The sequence below is a fragment of the Schistocerca serialis genome, chromosome 3 (assembly GCF_023864345.2).
Source record: "Schistocerca serialis cubense isolate TAMUIC-IGC-003099 chromosome 3, iqSchSeri2.2, whole genome shotgun sequence".
Lineage (NCBI taxonomy): Eukaryota > Metazoa > Arthropoda > Insecta > Orthoptera > Acrididae > Schistocerca > Schistocerca serialis.
Window position 1 is genome coordinate 258469096 of NC_064640.1, and position 20181 is coordinate 258489276.

The 20181-nt window shown below is 42.0% G+C and overlaps 1 protein-coding gene across 1 annotated transcript in view; it reads left to right on the forward strand.

Annotated features, from left to right (window-relative positions):
- Nucleotides 1–20181, forward strand: part of LOC126470028 (E3 ubiquitin-protein ligase HUWE1) — a 458288-nt gene that overhangs the window by 79548 nt on the left and 358559 nt on the right. Inside the window, exons 2-4 of the mRNA XM_050097515.1 lie at nt 8327–8411; nt 18826–19044; nt 19252–19491. Of these exons, the coding sequence (XP_049953472.1) occupies nt 8367–8411; nt 18826–19044; nt 19252–19491 (504 nt within the window). The 5' untranslated portion in view covers nt 8327–8366. The remainder of the gene's footprint in view (nt 1–8326; nt 8412–18825; nt 19045–19251; nt 19492–20181) is intronic.

The following is a 20181-nucleotide window of genomic DNA, read 5'->3' on the forward strand; positions in this document are numbered from 1 at the left end:
CAAAGAGCTTCAGCCAGAAAGATACTTCTATGGAGCCATGACTGACCTACCATTATTTTAAGCAATAAATAGTAATTCTAAGAGGTGAAAATTTCTGAAAAGACGAGAATGTTTTTAGGTCATAAATGCACTTACTTTCTTTCTTACAGTCCCACTTTAAGGTCACTTGTGTTATTCTGTAATGTGATTCTGTAAGGTCTGCAAAATACACACTTTTTTATGTCACAAGAATAGAAGCATGTTTCATAGGGTGGATATATCCCACTATAGGTACTTAGCCCCCCCCCCCCCCCCCACCTCTCCCATTGCTGAAGCACTGTCATGGGCATGGACACTGCCATGATTTTCTTTCATTTACAATCAGAACTACTTCTTTAGATTCCATTCAGTTTTTGCTCCATAAACCCAAAAATGAGATGATTCTCGAAAGCATGAGACATGTTGGAAAGTATAACTCAAAAACATAGAACATTTGAAAAAAAATCACTTCCCAGATCAACTGTCAGGAGATTGTCAGGATATGTGAATACATTACAGGTAACTGGAACTGTTAATATTTTGCAGAAGTAATACACTGTCAGAATGAAACATTAGACTTTCTACCTGTCCATCCCCCTTATGCCATCTCAACACTATCCACCATCGTGGCATCCGTTTGGCCTCTGGCGCCTTTTACACTAGCCCAGTTGAGTGTCTGTACGCTGAAGCTGCAGCACTACCACTGTCCTATCACCGTGGCTTTCTCCTCAGCAGGTATGCATGCCCTTTGCCATGCGTGGCCACCTATCATATACCGCCTCCTTCAAGGATTCCTTTGGTCGTGTCCCTCTTCTGTTACCTCCTGGAGTATGCTTTTGATGCTTGCTTTGGCAGCTTAACTTCACACTACCTGAACTTTCCCAGTGGGTGTGAATCCTTCACCACCTTGGCTTTGTGCAGTGGCCTGTGTTAACCTTGGCCTTCATTCACTTCCTAAGGAGACTACTCCAGCCTCGCTATATTGCCTTCAGTTTCACGACCTTCGCATGGAATTTTGCGATAGTATCTTTGTGTACACTGATTGCTCCTGTACTGCTGTGTTGTCACATGTGCCTTCGTCATTGGCCTTCAGATATTGGCTTCCGGCACATTGCTCAGTATTTACAGTTCAGCTCTTCACCCTGTATCATGCCACGGAGTACATCCAGCAACACTTACTTTCTTGTTGTGTCCTCTGCTCACTCTCACCGTCCTTCAAAACCTATGTGCGCTGTACCCCGCCACCCATAGGGCAATGGGTCCAGGGAAACTGTCGCTTGCTCACTCTTGGTGGAGCCACTGTGAAGTTTATGTGGGTTCCTGGTCATGTCAGTCTGCCAGGAAACGAGGCTGCTGATGCTGCTGCCAAGACTGCAGTCCTCGTACCTCAGCCCACTAGTTCCTATATTTCATCCAATGATCTCTGTGTCACTGTGTGTCAGGAGGTGGTGTTCCTTTGGCATTGCCATTGGTCCTCCCTTACGTTCCCGCTTGGGTTTGCTGTTGGAGTTATTGGCCGTATTAGCCAATGATGCACGGGCTGTTGACCGTGTTTTACATTTTATCCATCAAAGCTATGCACTTTTATTAAATTTGTTGTACACAAAACACTTAATCTTGACTGTTGTGACCAAGTACTATCAAAACTGAAATCTAGCTGACATTTTTACTTAAGCTGGTCTAACAATCCCTGTTACGATATTCATCTATAAAGGAGAGAAGTTGCCTACCAGAAAGTCCTTCAAACTCTGTTTAAACTGTGCTTCATCTGAAATAAAGTTTCTAATGGTTGCTGGCAATTTATTGAATACTGGACCCCTTATTGAAGCAAGATAAGTGATTTTAGGTCTTCATGTAGATAGTTCTTATTCCTAGTATTGATATTATGTATTGAAATATTGATTGAAAATGTATTCATACATATGTTTCCAGTTTGTCAAAAAGACATTCTTCAGTTACTGTTAGACTGATTTTAAATATTCTGCAAGACGTGCATCTTAAAAGTAAGGATGCCAACCTTTGTAGATTATGTAATCTACTTCGATGTACTGGTCCAGGGCCACAGATTCTTACCTTCTTCTCGATTGTGGTATTCCTTCGTACGTAACAAAACCTGCACATGACTTCATTTTCATAATTTCGAAACTGTCCAAACAATGCTCAGAAATTATTTGTATTTGCTTCTGGTCAACATCCAACAAAAGAAGTGTCAGTCTTGCACAAATACTTTTTGCAGTTCGTCCATCATGTAAAATGTACTACTCCTGATCTACAAATTGCTTCAGCTATTGTTTATTTACATTAATTGAAACTCACTACTGAGTTCCCTAAAGCACTCCATCACACTCCTTGTGACATGATGCAGTACCTTGTTGAAAAATGTCAGTGCTGCGGGGAAACATGATCATCATGAAGGGGTGTATATGGTCTGCAATCAGTGTACAATACTCTTTGGCCATTATGATGCCTTGCACAAGCTCCACTGGACCCATGGATGCCCATGTGAATGTTTTACAAAGCACAATGGAGCTGCCACCAGCTGGTCTTTGTCCCGCAGTACAGATGTTGAGGAGCTGTTCCCCTGAAAGACAAATGATTCACACCCTCCCACCGGTGTGGTGAAGAAAGTGTCTCAATTCGTCAGACCGTGCAATGCTTTGCCACTGTGCCAATGTACAGTGTTGACGGTAACATGCCCATTTCAATCATAGTTAACGATGCCATGGTGTTAACGTTGGCACGTGCATGGGTCATCACCTGTCGAGACCCATCATCAGGAGAGTTCCGAACACTGTGTGTTCACACACACTTCTACTCTGCTCAGCATTAAAGTCTGATGTTAGTTCTGTCACAGTTGGCCACCCAGCAGGCTCATCACTCTGTACCGGGTTTGTGCTTGGCTACCACGGGGCCTCAACCTTTGCTGCACTTCTTCCCTGGTGTGCTGCATGTCTATCCTCTTGCTATTTCTTTTCCCCTCAATTGGGGAACATGTCTGGGGTATTATTGGGAATGTTCTCCATTCTGTTGCTGACCAACTTCCTTTTTGGCTGCTTTTTCCTTTTTTTATTTCCCTTCTCTCGTTCCTCTGCTTCGGCATTTAAGGATACTCCTTTTTCTTCTTCCTCCCTGTGCGCTCCTGAAGGCCAGTCCATGCATCTGGTGTGTAAAACGTGACTGTGTAACGTGTAATTCCGAGCCCCGGGTCGACAGGTAAGGTTCGTCCATACCCCCTGGTACAGGCCAGGCCCAGGGAGGGGCGATTTCCTGGGCTGTAACCTTCCCAGATTGCCCATTGGTCCCTCTGTCAGGTTTTGGGGAGGTGTGACCTGAGGTGTGAACAACCACCTAAGGTGTGCTCCCTTGTGTAGGGGGCCCCCAATTGGAAGGAGTGTGCCATCAGAGGCGCTGGCAATCATGGGGATTTCCACTCGATGATTCACTCATCCTATGCATCGACGTCAACGAAATAAATGTAATGAAGCTACTGATTCGAAGACTCTTCCCACTGCACCACGCTTCCTTGTGGTATCACATACTGAAGATGGTGAGTCCTTCGCAACGGTCAATCCATTTATTATTCAGAAAGGTGTTGATGCAATTGCTGGCCCTGTAAAATCCTGCTCTCATTCACAGAATGGCATCTTGCTTTTGGAGGCAGCTTCTGATGCTCAAGCACGACTACTACTTGCTGCCTCACTTCTCCACGGCTACCCTGTTCATGTCGAGGCACGTAGAACTTTGAATTATTCCTGTGGTGTAATTTACACCAGGTTGCTTGACGGTTGCCTCAGGGTTCCGTCCTGAGTGTCATCCTCTTTGCTATTGCCATTAACCCTATCATGGCCTCTCTCGCACCAGGCATCTACAGCTCCGTTTTTGTGGATGATTTTGCCATCTATTGCAGTTCTCCATGGACCTGTCTTACTTAGGGGTGTCTCCAGCACTGTCTTGATCGTCTTCACTCCTGGAGCATCGCCAATGGCTTTCACTTTTCTACTGACAAAACCGTCTGTATGAATTTCTGGTGGTGCAAATGGTTTCTCCCACCATCTCTACATCTTGGGCTTGTTTCCCTTCCATTCGTTGACACTATGAAATTCCTGGGGCTCATGCTTAATAGGAAACTCTCTTGGTCCTCCCATCTCTCTTACCTGGCAGCCCACTGTACACAGTCCCTCAACGTCCTACGTGTCCTCAATGGTACTTCTTGGGGTGCCAATAGAACCACCCTCCTCCGTTAGTACTGGTTCCTAGTCTGTTTGAAACTCGACTATGGGTGCTTCGTTTATGCATCTGCACGCCCATCCCTTTTAAGTTGTCCATCATCATGGCATCTATTTGGCTGTGGGCAACTTCTACACCAACCCGGTTGAGAATTTGTATGCTGAAGCTGCTGAACTACCATTGTCCTACTGCTTGACTTTCTCCTCAGCAGGTATGCATGCCGTTTGTCTGCCACGCATGGCCACCCCTCCAGCGCCTCCTCCTTTGTTGATTCCTTCAATCATCAGTATGGGGCTAATCCCTCTTCTCTGTTACCTTATGCAGTCCACATTCGCCACTTGCTAAGGCAACTTCATGCTGCTTGCAACTTTCGCGGTGGGTGTGAACCCTTCACCACTTTGGCTTCATGAAGTGGCCCATGTTAATCTTGGCCTTCATTCACTTCCTAAGGACACAACTCCAGCCTCGGTCTATCACTTTCAGTTTCACGACCTTTGCATGGAATTTAGCGATAGTACCTTTGTATACACTGATGGCTCTCGGACTGACCATGGGGTTGGGTGTGCATTCGTCATTGGCACCCGTGTCTTTTGATACTGGCTTCCAGCCCACTCCTCAGTATTTACAGTTGAGCTTTTCGCCTTGTACCAGGCCGCAGAGTACATACGGCGACAGAGCCTTTGCAATTGTGTCCTCTGCTCAGACTCACTCAGCACCCTCCAAAGTCTCTGTTCGCTGTACTCTGCTCATGCCTTAGTGCAGTGGGTTGAGGGAAACTGTCATTTGCTCACTTTTGGTGGAGCTAATGTCATGTTTCTGTGGGTCCCTGGTCATGTCGGTCTGCCAGGAAATAAGGCTGCTGACACTGCTGCCAAGGCTGCAGTCCTCTTACCTCAGCTGCGAGTACGTCTATTCTATCTGATAATCTCTGCATTGCTGTCTGTCAGGAGGTGGTGTGTCCCTTTGGCATCACCAATGGTCCTCCCTTCACGGGAATAAGCTTTGGCGTATTAAACCTCTCCCGGCACCTTGGACGACCTCCTCTCAGCCCTCCCACAGAGAGGAGATTATTTTAACTCGGCTGCATATTGGGCACTGCCTTTTTTAGCCATCATCATTTGCTCAGTGGTGCTGCCCCACCACTTTTTACGCATTGTGCGCAAATTTTAACTGTCCGCCACTTCCTGCTGGAATGCCATTTTTTTACCAACTTACATTTCATATTGGGTTTGTCATCTGATTTATCAGCTGTTTTAGCAAATGATGTGTGGGCTGTTGCCTGGGTTTTACTTTTTATCCACTGAAGCAATATGGTGAGGACCATTTAATTTCTAGTTTTGGATCTCCACTTTTGTATGGTGTTTTTTAGTCTTTTCCCCGTGCTTTGTTTTTGATGTCTCCTATTCTTTCCATTGGTACTGACTTATAGTCGTTTACCTTGTCTCTGTGTTCATGTTCTATAGCTTAGACTTGGGCGCATATGACCTCAGCTGTTTTTTGTGCCCTAAAACAGAACAAACAAACAAACAGTTGGCCACCTGTCCTGTGTCACCGTCTGCCCAGCCTGCGACAGTGGACATGTGTAATTTGGGATCGCTACCCAACCCCATGACGTCTGAAAATGTTTTCATCTTGGTTTTGCCATGTGTTGAAGACATTCACCATAGCACTCCTCTAACACCCGACAAGTCGTGCAATTTCCAAAATGCTCATGCTGAGCCTTGGGGCCATTACAATCTGCTCTTGTCACAGAGAGGTGTGGCCTCAGTGATTAGGACACTGAACTATAATTTGGGTGTAGTGAGGGTCATTACCTCATCCACCTATCCTGATTCAGATTTTTGTAGTTTCAATAGCTACTTGAGATGAATGCCAGAATGGTTCTGTAAAATGTCACAGCCCGTTTCCTTTCCCATCTTTGTCCAGTATTAGCTTATACTCCATCTTGATTGACCTTAGTGAACAAAGGCTCACAGAATCCAGCATAGGGGTTAGAGAAGCAGAGGTCACATTGCTGTCCAGTCATACAGGTATAGATTTGATGTGGTTTGCCTAAATCACTTACAGTAGATGCTGGAATGATTGATCTTAGGACTGCAGCTAATTTGATGCTCTATCCATACTATATCTGATCTTGGGCTCAGTCTCTAATCATGTAGTCACTGACAGGGCATTAGCCCTAATTTTCCCCAACCCCTCCCCCATCTTCCCCATTTTATTTGTGACAACACAGACTGGTTAATAAATTAAAATCTACCTCCTTCCTTCCTACCTTTCAAAGCTTTCCTAGACCCGGCATTTTTGCCAGGCTATATTAGAACAAATTTGGGTTGATATGCTAGTAGTATTAAATATATAACCATCTCACAGCTGAGAAGATGGTAACAAATTAATAAGGGACTAAATGATTGAAGATGAAGATTAACTTAATACATTGTGTAGCATCCAGACACTTACTGCTATTAAATCTGTAAATACCAGCTGTGCAGTGGAATGGGTGTGGAATCTTTTCATTTTGTAGTCACCAGTCTTCAGAGAAGACACACCATCTAGTTCTGCTACACTGTAAGATAGGCTTTATACTCTTTCAGAAGCATGGTGTGTAGTTAAGTTTTTGACAAACTGAACAGACACTCAGTTGACTCAGTAGTTTATTGTAAGATGATTACATGGAATTCAAGTTATGGCTCTAAGCACGCCAGTCCAGCAAATCCACCAGGTTTCTTTGAACCACATTGAAATAGTTCACGTTTTATGAGCAGTAGCATCAGTATATTCTTGATACAGGAAAGATCTTATTCCTAGCTGATGCCACTGTGTGGGACACATTGTATTATCTAACTTGTTTTTGTAAGTACCACTCTTTAGTTGGCCTGTGACTAGAAATAATGGTCTAAACTCAAACCTTGGTAAATAGTCTGACCTGCACCACTTCCAGTCAGTTTAAGAGTGACAATAACTCTCATGTGCCCATCAGATTGCCAAATTATGTACTTTTTAAACAATTCCATTATTGTTGTTCATTGTTAAAATTATATGTATATAAACACAATTTCAGCCTTAAAACTATTTTCTAGTTTGACACAGCAAAGTTTTTGTGCTTCAGCATATTGGAATGTAAAAACATCAGACATTTATAAACGTCATCAGCATGAAATTTCCACTATGTTTCACTTTAAAATGATGAAAGGCTGAAATTTTGTTTGTGGATTGTATAAATATATATTAAGCATAGAATGTAACACTTACATTATTTAAAAAGTTTTTCTAATTGTGATCTGCAACATAGAGAAATTAACAATGTAGTTATTATAATTAATCACTCCGTAAGTCTTCCCTGTACCACAAAGAAATACTGGTACTGTTTCCATTACACTGACATGAAGTAATTCATTTCTTCTTGTGGTTCGTGGCTTATCTCCTCTGTGGTTCCTTGTCAGTGATGTGATGTGGAACACACATCATCCAAAATTGCTGAAAGATATCACCTATGCCCTTTCAATGGAATCATCCATACATTTCTTATAAGTGATGTATTTTTTATTTTTTTGGGGAGGGGGGGTGCTGTTGGTCTTCTCCGGTATTTCTATTTACAGCAACATTGCTATCAGTGTGGACATATTCACATATATATTCAGCTCTAGTGAAAACTCTGCAAGAGTGCCTGAACTTCAGTTGCTATTGGCAAGCCCTATTTGAATTCTCTGCTGTTATTTTGGGTCTGCATGTATATTGCTTTAAGTGCATATTAAGTTGTCCTGCGGAGTGCTTTTAATGGTGTGTGAGGATGTGCACATCTCTCTCACCCTCTTGCTCCACTTTCTCTCTCTCTCTCTCTCTCTCTCTCTCTCTCTCTCTCTCTCTCTCACACACACACACACACACACACACACACACACACACACACACACACACACACAAAACCAACAACTGTAAAAAATATTAGTTTTTATCAAAATACAAACCATGCAAAATGCTTAGTTACAAAGGTTTTCTTTTAAAATAAGAAGTTAAAGTTTTGTTCGAACTGTGCAATGTGTTACATGATTTGCTTTAAACTTTTCTCTTCCTTTATTTTCAGATTTTAAATATCTGCAACTGTAAAAATAAAAAAAGCCAAGATGAAGATTGATAAAGGCAGACTGAAAAAAAGTTCATCGGAGGTGGTAAGTTTACAAAGATTCTATGTTATTGTTTGTGCAGCAAACAAGATCCCCCAGTTCAAAGAAGGTTCTATAACTGGTTTTCATAACAATAAATTAACATGCAAATTTAACCTTGACAGGACTACAATATATGAGCAGTGAAAGTGGCAGTCGGAGGGGTAACTGTAGGAGGCACCCCCTCCACCTTTCCTGCATGCTTTCTCCATTCATGTTTTCACCATACAGTGCAGCTACCACAAGTGGGGAAGCTTTTGAGTGCACATGTGGAGCCAAACCTGTTCAACTTTGCCATCAGGCAGTGCTGCCTGCACATGTATGCTCACTGCGTTACAAGGTGCTGATTTGAAAATATGATACCAGAAATCAGCATATAGCACATTGCAATGAAGATTTTAGGATCAGAAGTGGACAGTGATTTACTTTAAACAATTTGTTATGGCTGTGAAAAAATATGCCCAGAAAATGTTGGACTGCTCACTTTTAGCCACTCTGCGGCAGACTCTTATCTTTCCCAGCATCCTGCCTTCAGTGTTGGGCGACAATGCCTCCACATCACCTTTAGTTTTACATTTTATCCATGAGAGTGGGTTTTATACTTCTATGTATGTTTTAGCACATGTCCTTTGTCCCTCTGTGTCCTCCACGCTAGCGCTTTTAGGGTGGGGGTTTTAATGTGTTGCAGAGTGGCTGGCTTTCCCTTTTTGTTCTCGTGGTTGGTCAGCCACTGTAATCCTGTTTCTAGCGCCTCTCTGTTGTTTTCTTGTCCTCTTTTGTTACTGTTAGTGTTCATTGCCTTCCCTTCGTTCATGTGGCTTTTCCTTTCTTTCTGTTTTGTGTTACATGTTTCGTCTGTTTTATTCTCACACTTGAGGCATTGTTTTATTAGGAACAAGGGACTGATGACCTTGTAGTTTGGTCCCTTCTCCTGCCTTTAAACAAACCAACCAACCAACCAGAAAATGTTGAGAAAATAATGTACAGAAATGTCAACCTCTCCATATTAATTTATTTTTGTGTGATTTAGCAGGTAAATTACAGGCACATAACCTCCCAGGGGGCTCGCTGCTCTTTGAAGGGCCCATGCTTGGGTGCCATGGCATCCCAGCCGTTGCAGCATCATTTCTCTTCCGTACAGCATGTCTATCCTCTTATTATTCTTTTTCCCCCTCCTTTAGGGAACATGCCAAGGATGTTTCGGAAATGTCTCCTGCATATTCTGTAGATGATATCAGGACACTCTCTCCACTGGTTTTTCATTCATTTTTTCTTTCTTCATTCCCATTCTCCTATCCTCCTTCCTCTTCATTGTTTGAGGTTACTCTTTTTTCTTCTTCTTCCCTGTGTGCTGCTGAAAGCAAGCCCACATCTGACATAAAACAGGTGACTGGGTAACGCGTAATTCTCAGCCCTGGGTTGACAGGTAGGGTTCGCACATACTCCCTGGTACAGGCCAGGCACAGGGAGGGGTGATTACCTTCCCAACCTGCCGATTGGTCCCTTGGCCATGTAATCGGGAGGTGTGACCTGAGGTGTGAACAATCATTTAAGACAGGCACATCCCCTTCTGGAAGGGGACCCGAGTTGGAAGGAGCACACCATTGAAGACTCTGGCAATCATGGGGATTTTCTCACAATGAGCCAATCATCTTCACCCTCAATGTCTATACAAAGTAAACAGAATGAGGCTAACGATTCAAAGACCCTCACAGCTGGACAACAGTTCCTTGTGATTCCACATACTGAAAATGGTCAATCCTTTGCTACGGTAAATCCGTTATTATTCAGAAAGGTGTTGATGCAATTGCTGGCTCTGTGAAATCCTGCTCTCATATACGGAATGGCACTTCGCTTCTAGAGAGTACTTCTGATTCTCAAGCAAAACTACTGCTTGCAGATTTGCTCCTTCCTGGCTATCCTGTTCGTGTTGAGGTCCATCGAATGCTGTATTCTTTCAGTGGTGTTATTTACAGTAGGCTGCTCAGTGGTCTGAATGACAGAAATCCAAATGCACTTCGCTGATCGGGCTGTCATTGTGGTCCATTGGGTGATGAAAAAGGTAGATGCATCCGTAGTGCCCACACACATTCTTTTTCTCACTTTTGATAGACTGGTGCTTCCATTGAAGATCAAAGCAGGCTCTGAAGTTATCATTGTCCACCAGTACAATTCAAATACGATGTGCTGGCACCAGTGTCATCGTTACAACTCCTGTCGACACCTGGCCAAATGTGTAACCTGTGGCAGGGATGCTCATAAGGGTGATTGCCTGCTGCTTTTTCCCCTCTGTATCCACTGCAAAGGCAACGATGCCAACTCCTCTCGAGGTTGTCCCATGTATCTCAATGAGTCAGCATTCCAGGAGATTTGGGTGAAGGAAAAAGTGCCTTACCCAGTTGCTCACAAGTTATTTGTTAGTCGGAAGCCCTGTGTTCTACCATCTGGCACTTACAGTACTGTTCTTGCTACATCTCACTCTACGAAGAACATGTCCACACAGACTTGCAATGGCAGATTCAGCACTGCAGAACTGTGCCGCCTCCTCCAGCTGTGCAACAAGCCACCAAACTTTCACCTCATGGGGTGAAGTCAACTGCTACACAACCGGAGAGCTGGAAAGGACAGAGGAAACACTCCCAAGAAGACTTTCTATGTCCCTCCAGGCAACAAACATCTGAGTCTTCCTCTGCCAACCAGAAAGGCTCCAAGAAGTCAGAGGCAAATGGTCTTCTCCTTCACCAACTCTGAGATCCTCTTGGATGGTGTTGCCATGTGATAACCTTGCCCAGTTGACGTCCGTGCAGCCGGTGCATGGCATCAACCATTTTTCTACCTGGACTCTGCATATTGATAGAGGGAGATTGCTGATGCCTCTGTAGATCTCCTGGAGTGGGATCCTCCAGCCGTTGTACTCAGTAGGAGTGAGTCTTCAAAGGCTGGCACTCGGCAGCCACTGAGGTGACACCCCTTCATTTTTTCCCTCCTCCCCTTTCCTTGTTATGATTCTCCTCCAATGGAACATTCATGGCCTTCGATAACTCATAGAGGATTTATGGCTGCTCTTAGAATCATAACGTTCACTTATTTTCTGCCTCCAGGAAACAAAACTGTGTCCTTACAACCGCTTTGAGCTGTCGCATTTCTTCCCAGTCCACTTTGCCTCCCCCAGAGGATGTCATCCCATCTCGTGGTCGAGTCATGCTGCTCATCTGGGGGAATGTTCATAGTTAACCCATCTTCCTGGATAGCCAGCTTCCAGCTTTTGCAGTCTGTATTTCCCTTCCCTATTTGACCTGTTCCCTTTGTACCATTTACATTCCTCCATCGTTCGGTGTCACCAGGGCAGACTTCCTCCAGCTTACTGGGCAACTACCTCACCACTTTATGCTGCTTGGCAACTTTAATGTGCACCATCCCCTTTGGGGCTCACGCAGAATGTGTCGGAGAGGTGCCTTTATGGCTAACCTTTTCAATCGCCTTAACCTCATCTGCCTTAACATAGGAGCACCAACATTCTTTCCTTACCCCACTCACAGCTATTCTCATTTGGATCTCTTCTTGTGCACTGCCAGCTTACTCATCATCTCAAGTCATCTGTTGTTTCTGACATTTACTAGAGATACCATTTCCCGTGAACTATCCAGTTGCTGATACCTATCCCACCTACGTGCACGCGCAAATGGCAGCTTTCTAAGGTCGACTGGAGGCTTTACTCTCCCCTGATGACCTTCAACGAACATTTCCCCACTTACGATGACCAGGTAGAATATTTTACAAACATTATCCTTACCGCCATGGGACATCCCATACCTCGCACTTCCTCTTTGCCATGCTGTGTCCCAGTCCCTTGGTGGACTGAGGTGTGCCGTGATGCAATTCGTGTGTGGAGAGGTGCTCTCTGCATTTTTAACCAGTGTCCTCTGATGGGCAGTGGCATTTGTTACAAACAGTTGCATGCACAGTGTTGTCCCTTTCTTCAAGATAGCAGAAAAGGTAGCTGGATTTCCTTTACTAGTTCTTTTAAAGTTCCACACTGTTTTCCATCATCTGGGACAACCTCTGACGGCTGCGGCTGTCTGTGACCAAGGTCCATTCCCAGTTTCCGTCTTGACAATAGCAGATGATGTCATAGTGAGCCCAATTGCTATCTCCAACACCTTGGGCTGCTGTTTTGCAGAGATTTTGAGCTCCACCCACTATCACCCTGCCTTCTTCCTTCGAAAATGAGTGGTCGAGACTCAGGCAATACCCTTTTCCTCTCAGAATCCTGAGTGCTACAATGCCACTTTTATTATGAGGGATCTAGATCATGCTCTCACTTCATCCCTATCCTCTGCCCCAGGACTGGACAATGTTCACATTCAGATGTTGCAGAACCTTTCTCTTGCAGGCAAGCTCTTTCTCAGTCATACGTACAATCCCATCTGGGCAGAGGGCATGTTTCCCTGATGCCGGTGTGAAGCCACTGTCATACCCATACTTAAACCTGGCAAGGACAGACACCTTCCTTCTAGTTCTTGCCCCATTTCTCTCACCAGCTGTGTTTGCAAGGTGATGGAATGTACAATTCATGACCTTCTGGAGTGGTGGTTAGACTCGCAATTTAGTAACCACTGCACAATGTGGTGTTTGAGTGTGCCGTTCTGCAGTTGACCATCTCGTCACTTTGTCAGCCCATGTCATGAATGATTTTTTGTGGAATTATTATACTGGCTATGTTTTTTGATTTGGAGAAAGCCTATGACACCTGCTGGAGGACTGGTATTCTCCGTACACCATACATGTGGGACTTTCATGGCCGCATGCCTCGTTTCCTTCGGGAATTCTTATAAAAGACAGAGTTTTCAAGGTACATGTGGGTTGTGCCTTGCCAGACACATTTATCTAGGAATACTGTGTGCCTCAGTGTTTTGACCTGAGTGTCGTCCTCTTTGCTGTTGCCATTGACCCTATTATGGCCTGTGTCCTGCTGGGCATCTCCGGCTCCTTCTGAGTTGATGATTTTGCAATTTATTGCAGTTCATCATGAACTTGTCTCTTTGAGCCACATCTTCAGTGAGGTCTCGATTGTCTTCATTCATGGAGCATTGACAAAGACTTTCGCCTTTTCTACTGACAAAACCATTTGTTTGATTTTCTGGTGCTGCAGTTGGTTTCTTCCACCAGCCTTACATCTTGGGCCTGTTGCTCTTCCATTTGTTGATGCCCTCAGTGTCCTCAGCAGTACTTCCTGGGGAGTAGATTAGACCACCCTCCTCCATTTGTATCAGTGCCTTGTCTGTTCAAAACTAGACTGTGTGTGTTTCGTTTATGCACCTGTACGTCTGTCCCTCTTATGTTGCCTCAGTATTATCTTACCATCATGGCATCCATTTGGCCATTGACACATTTTACTCAAGCTTGATTGAGATACTGTATCCCAAAGCAGCTGAACAACAAAAGTGGGACCAGATAGGGAACATAGTGTTTACAACTTTGGGAAGGGCAAAGAACAAGAAACAAATAATGGAATGAAATTTATTGTTGTTTAATTGCCCTCTTCAGAAGACTCACTACCTGAGTTGTTTGAAGCAATGTCTGTGCGTTCAATGAACTTTTGTCAGTTGCCTTCCTTAAAAATCCAGTTTTAATGCAGATTTTCAGTGTGCTGTATGCATTTAATCCAGTCTGATTTAGGTTCCTGGCTTCCTCCTACGTCTCCACTTTAGTACAGCTGCTTGAAATTGAAATACTTTCCTCTGCTCACCACTGTAAAACTTATTATTTTTTTCTACATGAGTTAGGAACTTTCTCCTTTTTTCTTGAATGATAATGGGCATTATACGTTAAGATCACACAACCTTCTTCCAGACCACACAATAAATCTAAAAACCAGTGTTTAAGTATGTCACTGTTAATTTCATCATGATAATGGCTGTAGTTGCTGGATGTAAATATGAGTGTTGCCCATTTGATAAAGCTATATTCAGCTGACCCTGCGTCACAAGACAGTAATCCTTTTCCTTTGCCAGTCAGTACTTTCAGCCTACGATTGCCTTTTTAATCATGACTGATGTGGTTTCTGACTTGATTTTCATTGAGACAGGTCTCATAGAGGTAGATAATAGGGCAAAGATGATTTTGTTTTCTGATTTTGTGGATTTTGCAAAGAAAAGTAGCCCTGAAACTTCCTGGCAGATTAAAACTGTGTACTGGACTGAGACTCGAACTCAGGACCTGTGCCTCTACCAAAGCACGACTACCGAAGCTTGCTCAAGATTTGTCCTCACAGCTTTACTTATGCCAGTACCTCATCTCCTGCCTTCCAACCTTCACAAAATTTCTCCTGCAAAGTTTCATATTGGTGCACACTCGTCTGTAGAGTGAAAATTTCATTCTGAAGAACAGCCCTACCAGCCACAATATTGGATATCTCCATCAGAATGCATCTCCCATTGTTGCATTTTCTGTATCAAAATCTTAGAGATTTCAGAAATCTTACACTTGAATGAGGGCTCCTTGTAAAAGAAATCTTGTCTTTCAAAACATCTGCTACCTTCGGCCTTGTAGGTTACTCACAACAATCATAAAATTCTAATACAGTATGGTGAACACCATCATCCTGGAAATAGTGCAAATCGATGACAGTTCTTCTTCCACTAATAGCCTTTCTTGGTGATTATGACTTCATTTCTTGATCCACGTTTCCATTGATGCTACTTCTGCAAATATTCTCTGTACAGTTCATGTGAAACTCCACAAGCTTTTGCTTTTGCTGTTGCGGTTGGCGGGGCCAGTAAGATTTCGTCTGTTCTGGTATTGTATTTAAGATTGCAAAGAAATTTATACATCTCGTGTGACTCCCTTTGTTTAGCTCTGCATTTCTTGAAACTGTCATCGTAGCTCACTTACATAAACAGCAAAACTATCTGATGAAAATTGTTGCTCTCTTGGGAAACATACACTAACATGCTGTCCATTCACGAAGGGTAGTGGGTAGTAACAAAGTTACAAAGCCGTGCCATCAGTAGCATGAATGAAGCTACGTATTACCACATAAATCATGTTAATGACAGTTGATCATTTGGTAGCTGTTGAGTCTTATTGTGCTACTTGACGGCACCAATTTTGGAAATGGCACTGTAGCAATATTATGAGATTAGTCATGGACCAAGCCAGACTGTGCCAAAACCTCTCATAGGCAGCTACAAATGGAGGGAATTTAGAAGGTAGGAGAATCGACATAACCTCCACAGCTACCACTTTATCTGCTACCTTCTATAGGTTTATCGTTACCCAGCATATTTTGAGTGATGAAACTCTCATAAAACGGGAGGAAAATATCTAGACTTTAACATCATATTTCTGACAAAGTTCGCATTGGTTTCCTTCGTAAAGTACCAACGGCTGTTACATGGTTTTATTTCACTTTGAAATATGTGTCACAAATGTAGGTGAACATGACTATTTCCACATATGTCTGTGAAAAAAATTTTGTTGCACTTTCAATGAATTGTGCTATAAGATCCATTATGTATGTTTCATAATACAAATTAGTAATGATCACAATGACAGACAATAAAAAGTTGTTGAAAGCATATGTGGAAATGATCATATTTAAAAGTTGTTTAGAGGCTATGCACACATTTCTCACCAAATCACAGTAAGTGTCTCAATTAAATGGTTTTTATGAAGGAAGATATTATCCTAAAGTTTCATAGTGGACCATTCCTATTAATGTACTGTAGTGTGAAAATCAGCTTCCAGATTAAGAACTGCTTTATTTATGTTGACTGCTTTTCAGTATGGGCCAACAAAGTGTTTAGAAACTGTCCATGAACAGTATGTGAAGTATCATGAGAACTTTGTTTTGCCCATTGGTAGTGGAAGACTTCCACAGCAGTTCACTGCTGTAGAAGTTTACTGACTCTAAATTGTTTAATAGTTTGCTGCAGGTCAAGTTTGGTATCAGGTTAATACATGTGCTGCTAAATGACTCTTACCAAATTGTCATTTGTTTCAAACACAACAGACAATATTGCAGAGTGCAGTACTTTGTCAGCAATGTAAGAGGGCTCTTACCACATTTAATACTTTCCAATAAATGGTGGCTATGCCAAAGCTGTAGTGTAAAGAATTAAATAGCCTTTGTGTGTGGACACACAGCAGAAGCAACTAATTATCAATATATAATCTGGTTAATGCCAATATAATAAGTATACACAAGAGTATTACAGCTGTACATATTTGTTTATCCAACAGAAAGACACCACAAATTAATGTAAACAGAGTAAATATCTGAAATAAATACATTCCCAATGCATGCCATAACCTTTGAGTATCAAAATATGATGGACAGTATTGGGCACGTCTGAAGTGTTGGGCAGCTGTTGTTGACACACTTACGACAAGGCAGCACTTGAGACATGGCATCCATGTCTCATATGGTGCAGTCAAAGAATTAATAGCCCACGTGTTCCCAAAATTAGTCAAGTACCAGCAAAGCCCTCCAGGAATGAAGAACATATGAAAATACTGACACTAAAATACAGGCAACAAAAGAATTGTAAAATGAGTAGTAGTTGCAGAGGAAAAACAAATCCTGGGAGGAACTTACAGGCAAACTCTCAGAAGACTGCAATGGCAAATGAAACTGCTCTTCAAAGTAGTAAAGAATAAGAGGAAAGACAAAGATACTATAAAAATAATTGAAGATAAAGATCAAAGTCTGGTCAGGAACATGAGAGGTGTTCAAAACAGTAATAGGGGATTATTTCAGCACTCTCTTGAATGGAGATATGAAAAACAAAATGCAGACTTGGTATTATGGGAAGAATGGAAGTGACAAAGAAGAACCACCACTAAGTTAGTTTGGAAGTAGAGGACAGTCTGAAAAGCATGAGCAAAGGAAAATCTAGAGAAGCTGATCAGTTAAATGAAGAAATGATCAAGGCAGCAGGAACATATGGAATCCATTGGCTGTGCAGTGTATCAAAAGCAATATGGAGAGAAACCAAAGACTAAAGGTGTGGTTATTCCATTACTCAAAGATAATAGAGAGCTACCTCCAAATTACAGAGTATAACACGGATTTTGCATGGATTAATAAGTTCTGAAATCATTATGTAAAACAGTCTTTGAAGGATGATTGAACCTCTCCTGGAAGAAGAGCATAGATTTAGGAAGTATGGGAGTACAGTTTATCTGATCATAGCAACAACAATATCGGAAAAAATCTGGAAAAAGGTAAAAGCATCACGCTAGACTTCCTAGACACAGAAAAGACTGACGGTGTACTGAGATCCAAAACCTGTTAATGCCTAGGGAGAAGAAATATATCCAAGGCACTAATTGAGAAAGTGAAGATGCTCTACAGAAGATAACAGCTGTGTTAAAAGTAGGAAACGGAGAGAGTGAACAGTTTGAGACCAAAGATGGAGTCCAACAGGGTGGTGCCTTGTCTCCATTGATTTTTATCATTGTGATGATCATCATCATGATAAGGATAAAGGAACAGTATGGGTCTGAATTGAAAACAATCATATTCACTGATGTGATATGATCTGGGGAGATACAAATGAAGTAAAAGAAAAACTGAAGACGTGGAACAATCACTGTGAGCATTTGGTGTCATTAGTGAAACAAAGGCTGTAGCCATAAAGGTGAGCATACAAGGGTAGCCCAAGTTGAAGCTAAATTGATGACTTTGTAGAACATGCAAAATTTTCATATTTGGCCAGTGTGATAGTTGTAAAAACTTAGTGCATGCCAGAGCAGTATGCACATAGCTACCCAGTTATGGAGCCTGCTTTGGGACAGCCAGATATGACACAAGACAAAATCATCTTCAGTGCCTGCTATGTTCCCATATTAACCTAGTCATTGGAGACTTGCGTTCTATCAGAGAGAGAGAGAGAGAGAGAGAGAGAGAGAGAGAGAGAGAGAATGAATATACCAAGCTGCTGAACTGAAGTTTGTTAGAGCTGTGGTGAGACAAACAAAAAGGAAGGAAGGAATGAAAGAAACAGAATGGATGCATGTATAAAACTCAGTGTACTGGAAAAACTCTGCCAGCCTAGATTAAGATTATACGCTCATGTGACATTCCTGGAAGTGACTATAAATGGGAAAAGACACGTTGGATTGCCAAGAAGAAATGGATCAGCGTAGTTGAGGAGGAGGTTGCCACAAGTGGTCATCTGTGGGATAGGATCCAAAATGAAAAACTGTGTAAGGATAGAAAAAGTTGGAAGAGGATAGTCATCAGCTGCTGGAAACTGCAGCCGTGACCTGATGATACGGATTATATAATTTTGTAATTTTGATTTGCTTTATTATTTGTCATACTGTAGTGTTAATAAATTGTTTGGTAGTTACACATGTTAAATACTTAAAAAGTATTTCTCGTTAGAATAATTACAAATCCTTTTCTTTGCAGCCACCAGACTGCCAAGCACTAATTGATAAATTGCGTACCAGTAATAGAAAGGATTTATTTTACGTTCTGAAAGGAATTGAAACATGGAATTTTGGAAAATGTGAACTCTATCACTGGATTGATGTCTTGGATGTCTTGGATGACATACTCGAAGAGAGTGCCAAACGTGAATCAGCACGCAGTTGGATATTACGAATTGATTTGCCTGAGATGGAATGGGTAAATTTCCTTACATTTTTTATTGTATTTTGCATTTTAAGCTATTCTTGTGACAACTTGATTGATTTTCTGAATTATGAGTGTGAACTAAAGTAACAAATAATGGAAATGAAATTAGGCAAGTGCAAGAGATTAAAACAAACTTCATGTCATTGTGAATTTGATAGTGATGCTGACAAAGGGATCTTCATGCTTGTTTTGTTTCAGGAAAGACAGTTGCTACTGAGAGTGTTGAATTTTACAACATTATTGATAGAACACTCCTTTTCACGGCACCTATACAACTCAGTGGAACACTTAATCTCACTCTTAACATCATGCAACATGAGTGTTGTGCTTGCTGTTCTAAATTTGTTATATATGTTCAGTAAAAGAAGCAATTTCATTACACGCTTGAGTGCTGATAAAAAGAAATCCTTGTTAGCTAGACTGAATCGCTTGGCTGAGGTAAGTAAAGTCTATTACTTATTAGTTTTTATGAAACATTATGTACCAGTGTTTGTCCATGGTAAAAGTCTAAATCGTGGCCCTGCTACTCACATGTTTAGTACAGCAATGTAGTCAGTGCTTGCTGTGAAGTATGATAGAAACAAGTGTGTGCTTCAGCTGCTGATTCTATGTAGCCAGTAAGGAGAGGTGGGTAAATGATGTGTTTCATAGGGAGATACAAAGGAATGTTGTCACATTCTCATGATATAACAGGCTGAAATCTGCTACTTATTAAGGGAAAAAAAAAATTTATTTGCAAGAGTTAACAAAATAATCCTGATAGGAAACACAATAAATGTGGCATATAAGATAGTCAAAATAAGGACCTATGGGGATATAATTTACATAATTTGTGATAGTTGACTATCTTCTGAATACCCATGTGAATGCTTTAGTAAATGTACTTCGGATTGCTGTTGTACCACATTTCAATGGCTTCACCAACTCTCAACCATATTACCACCTTCCAACCTAATGTATACTTTGGGTTATGCCACATATTAGTCTTACTACAAGCTTCATTCTGAGACAAAGCTTCTTTTTAAATGACACATTCATTGGCTTTGTCATCTCAAAACCAAATTGTCACCTTACAACCTCCAATAAATTAACAGAAGTTCCAGGTAGTCTCAAATACAAAGGTCAACA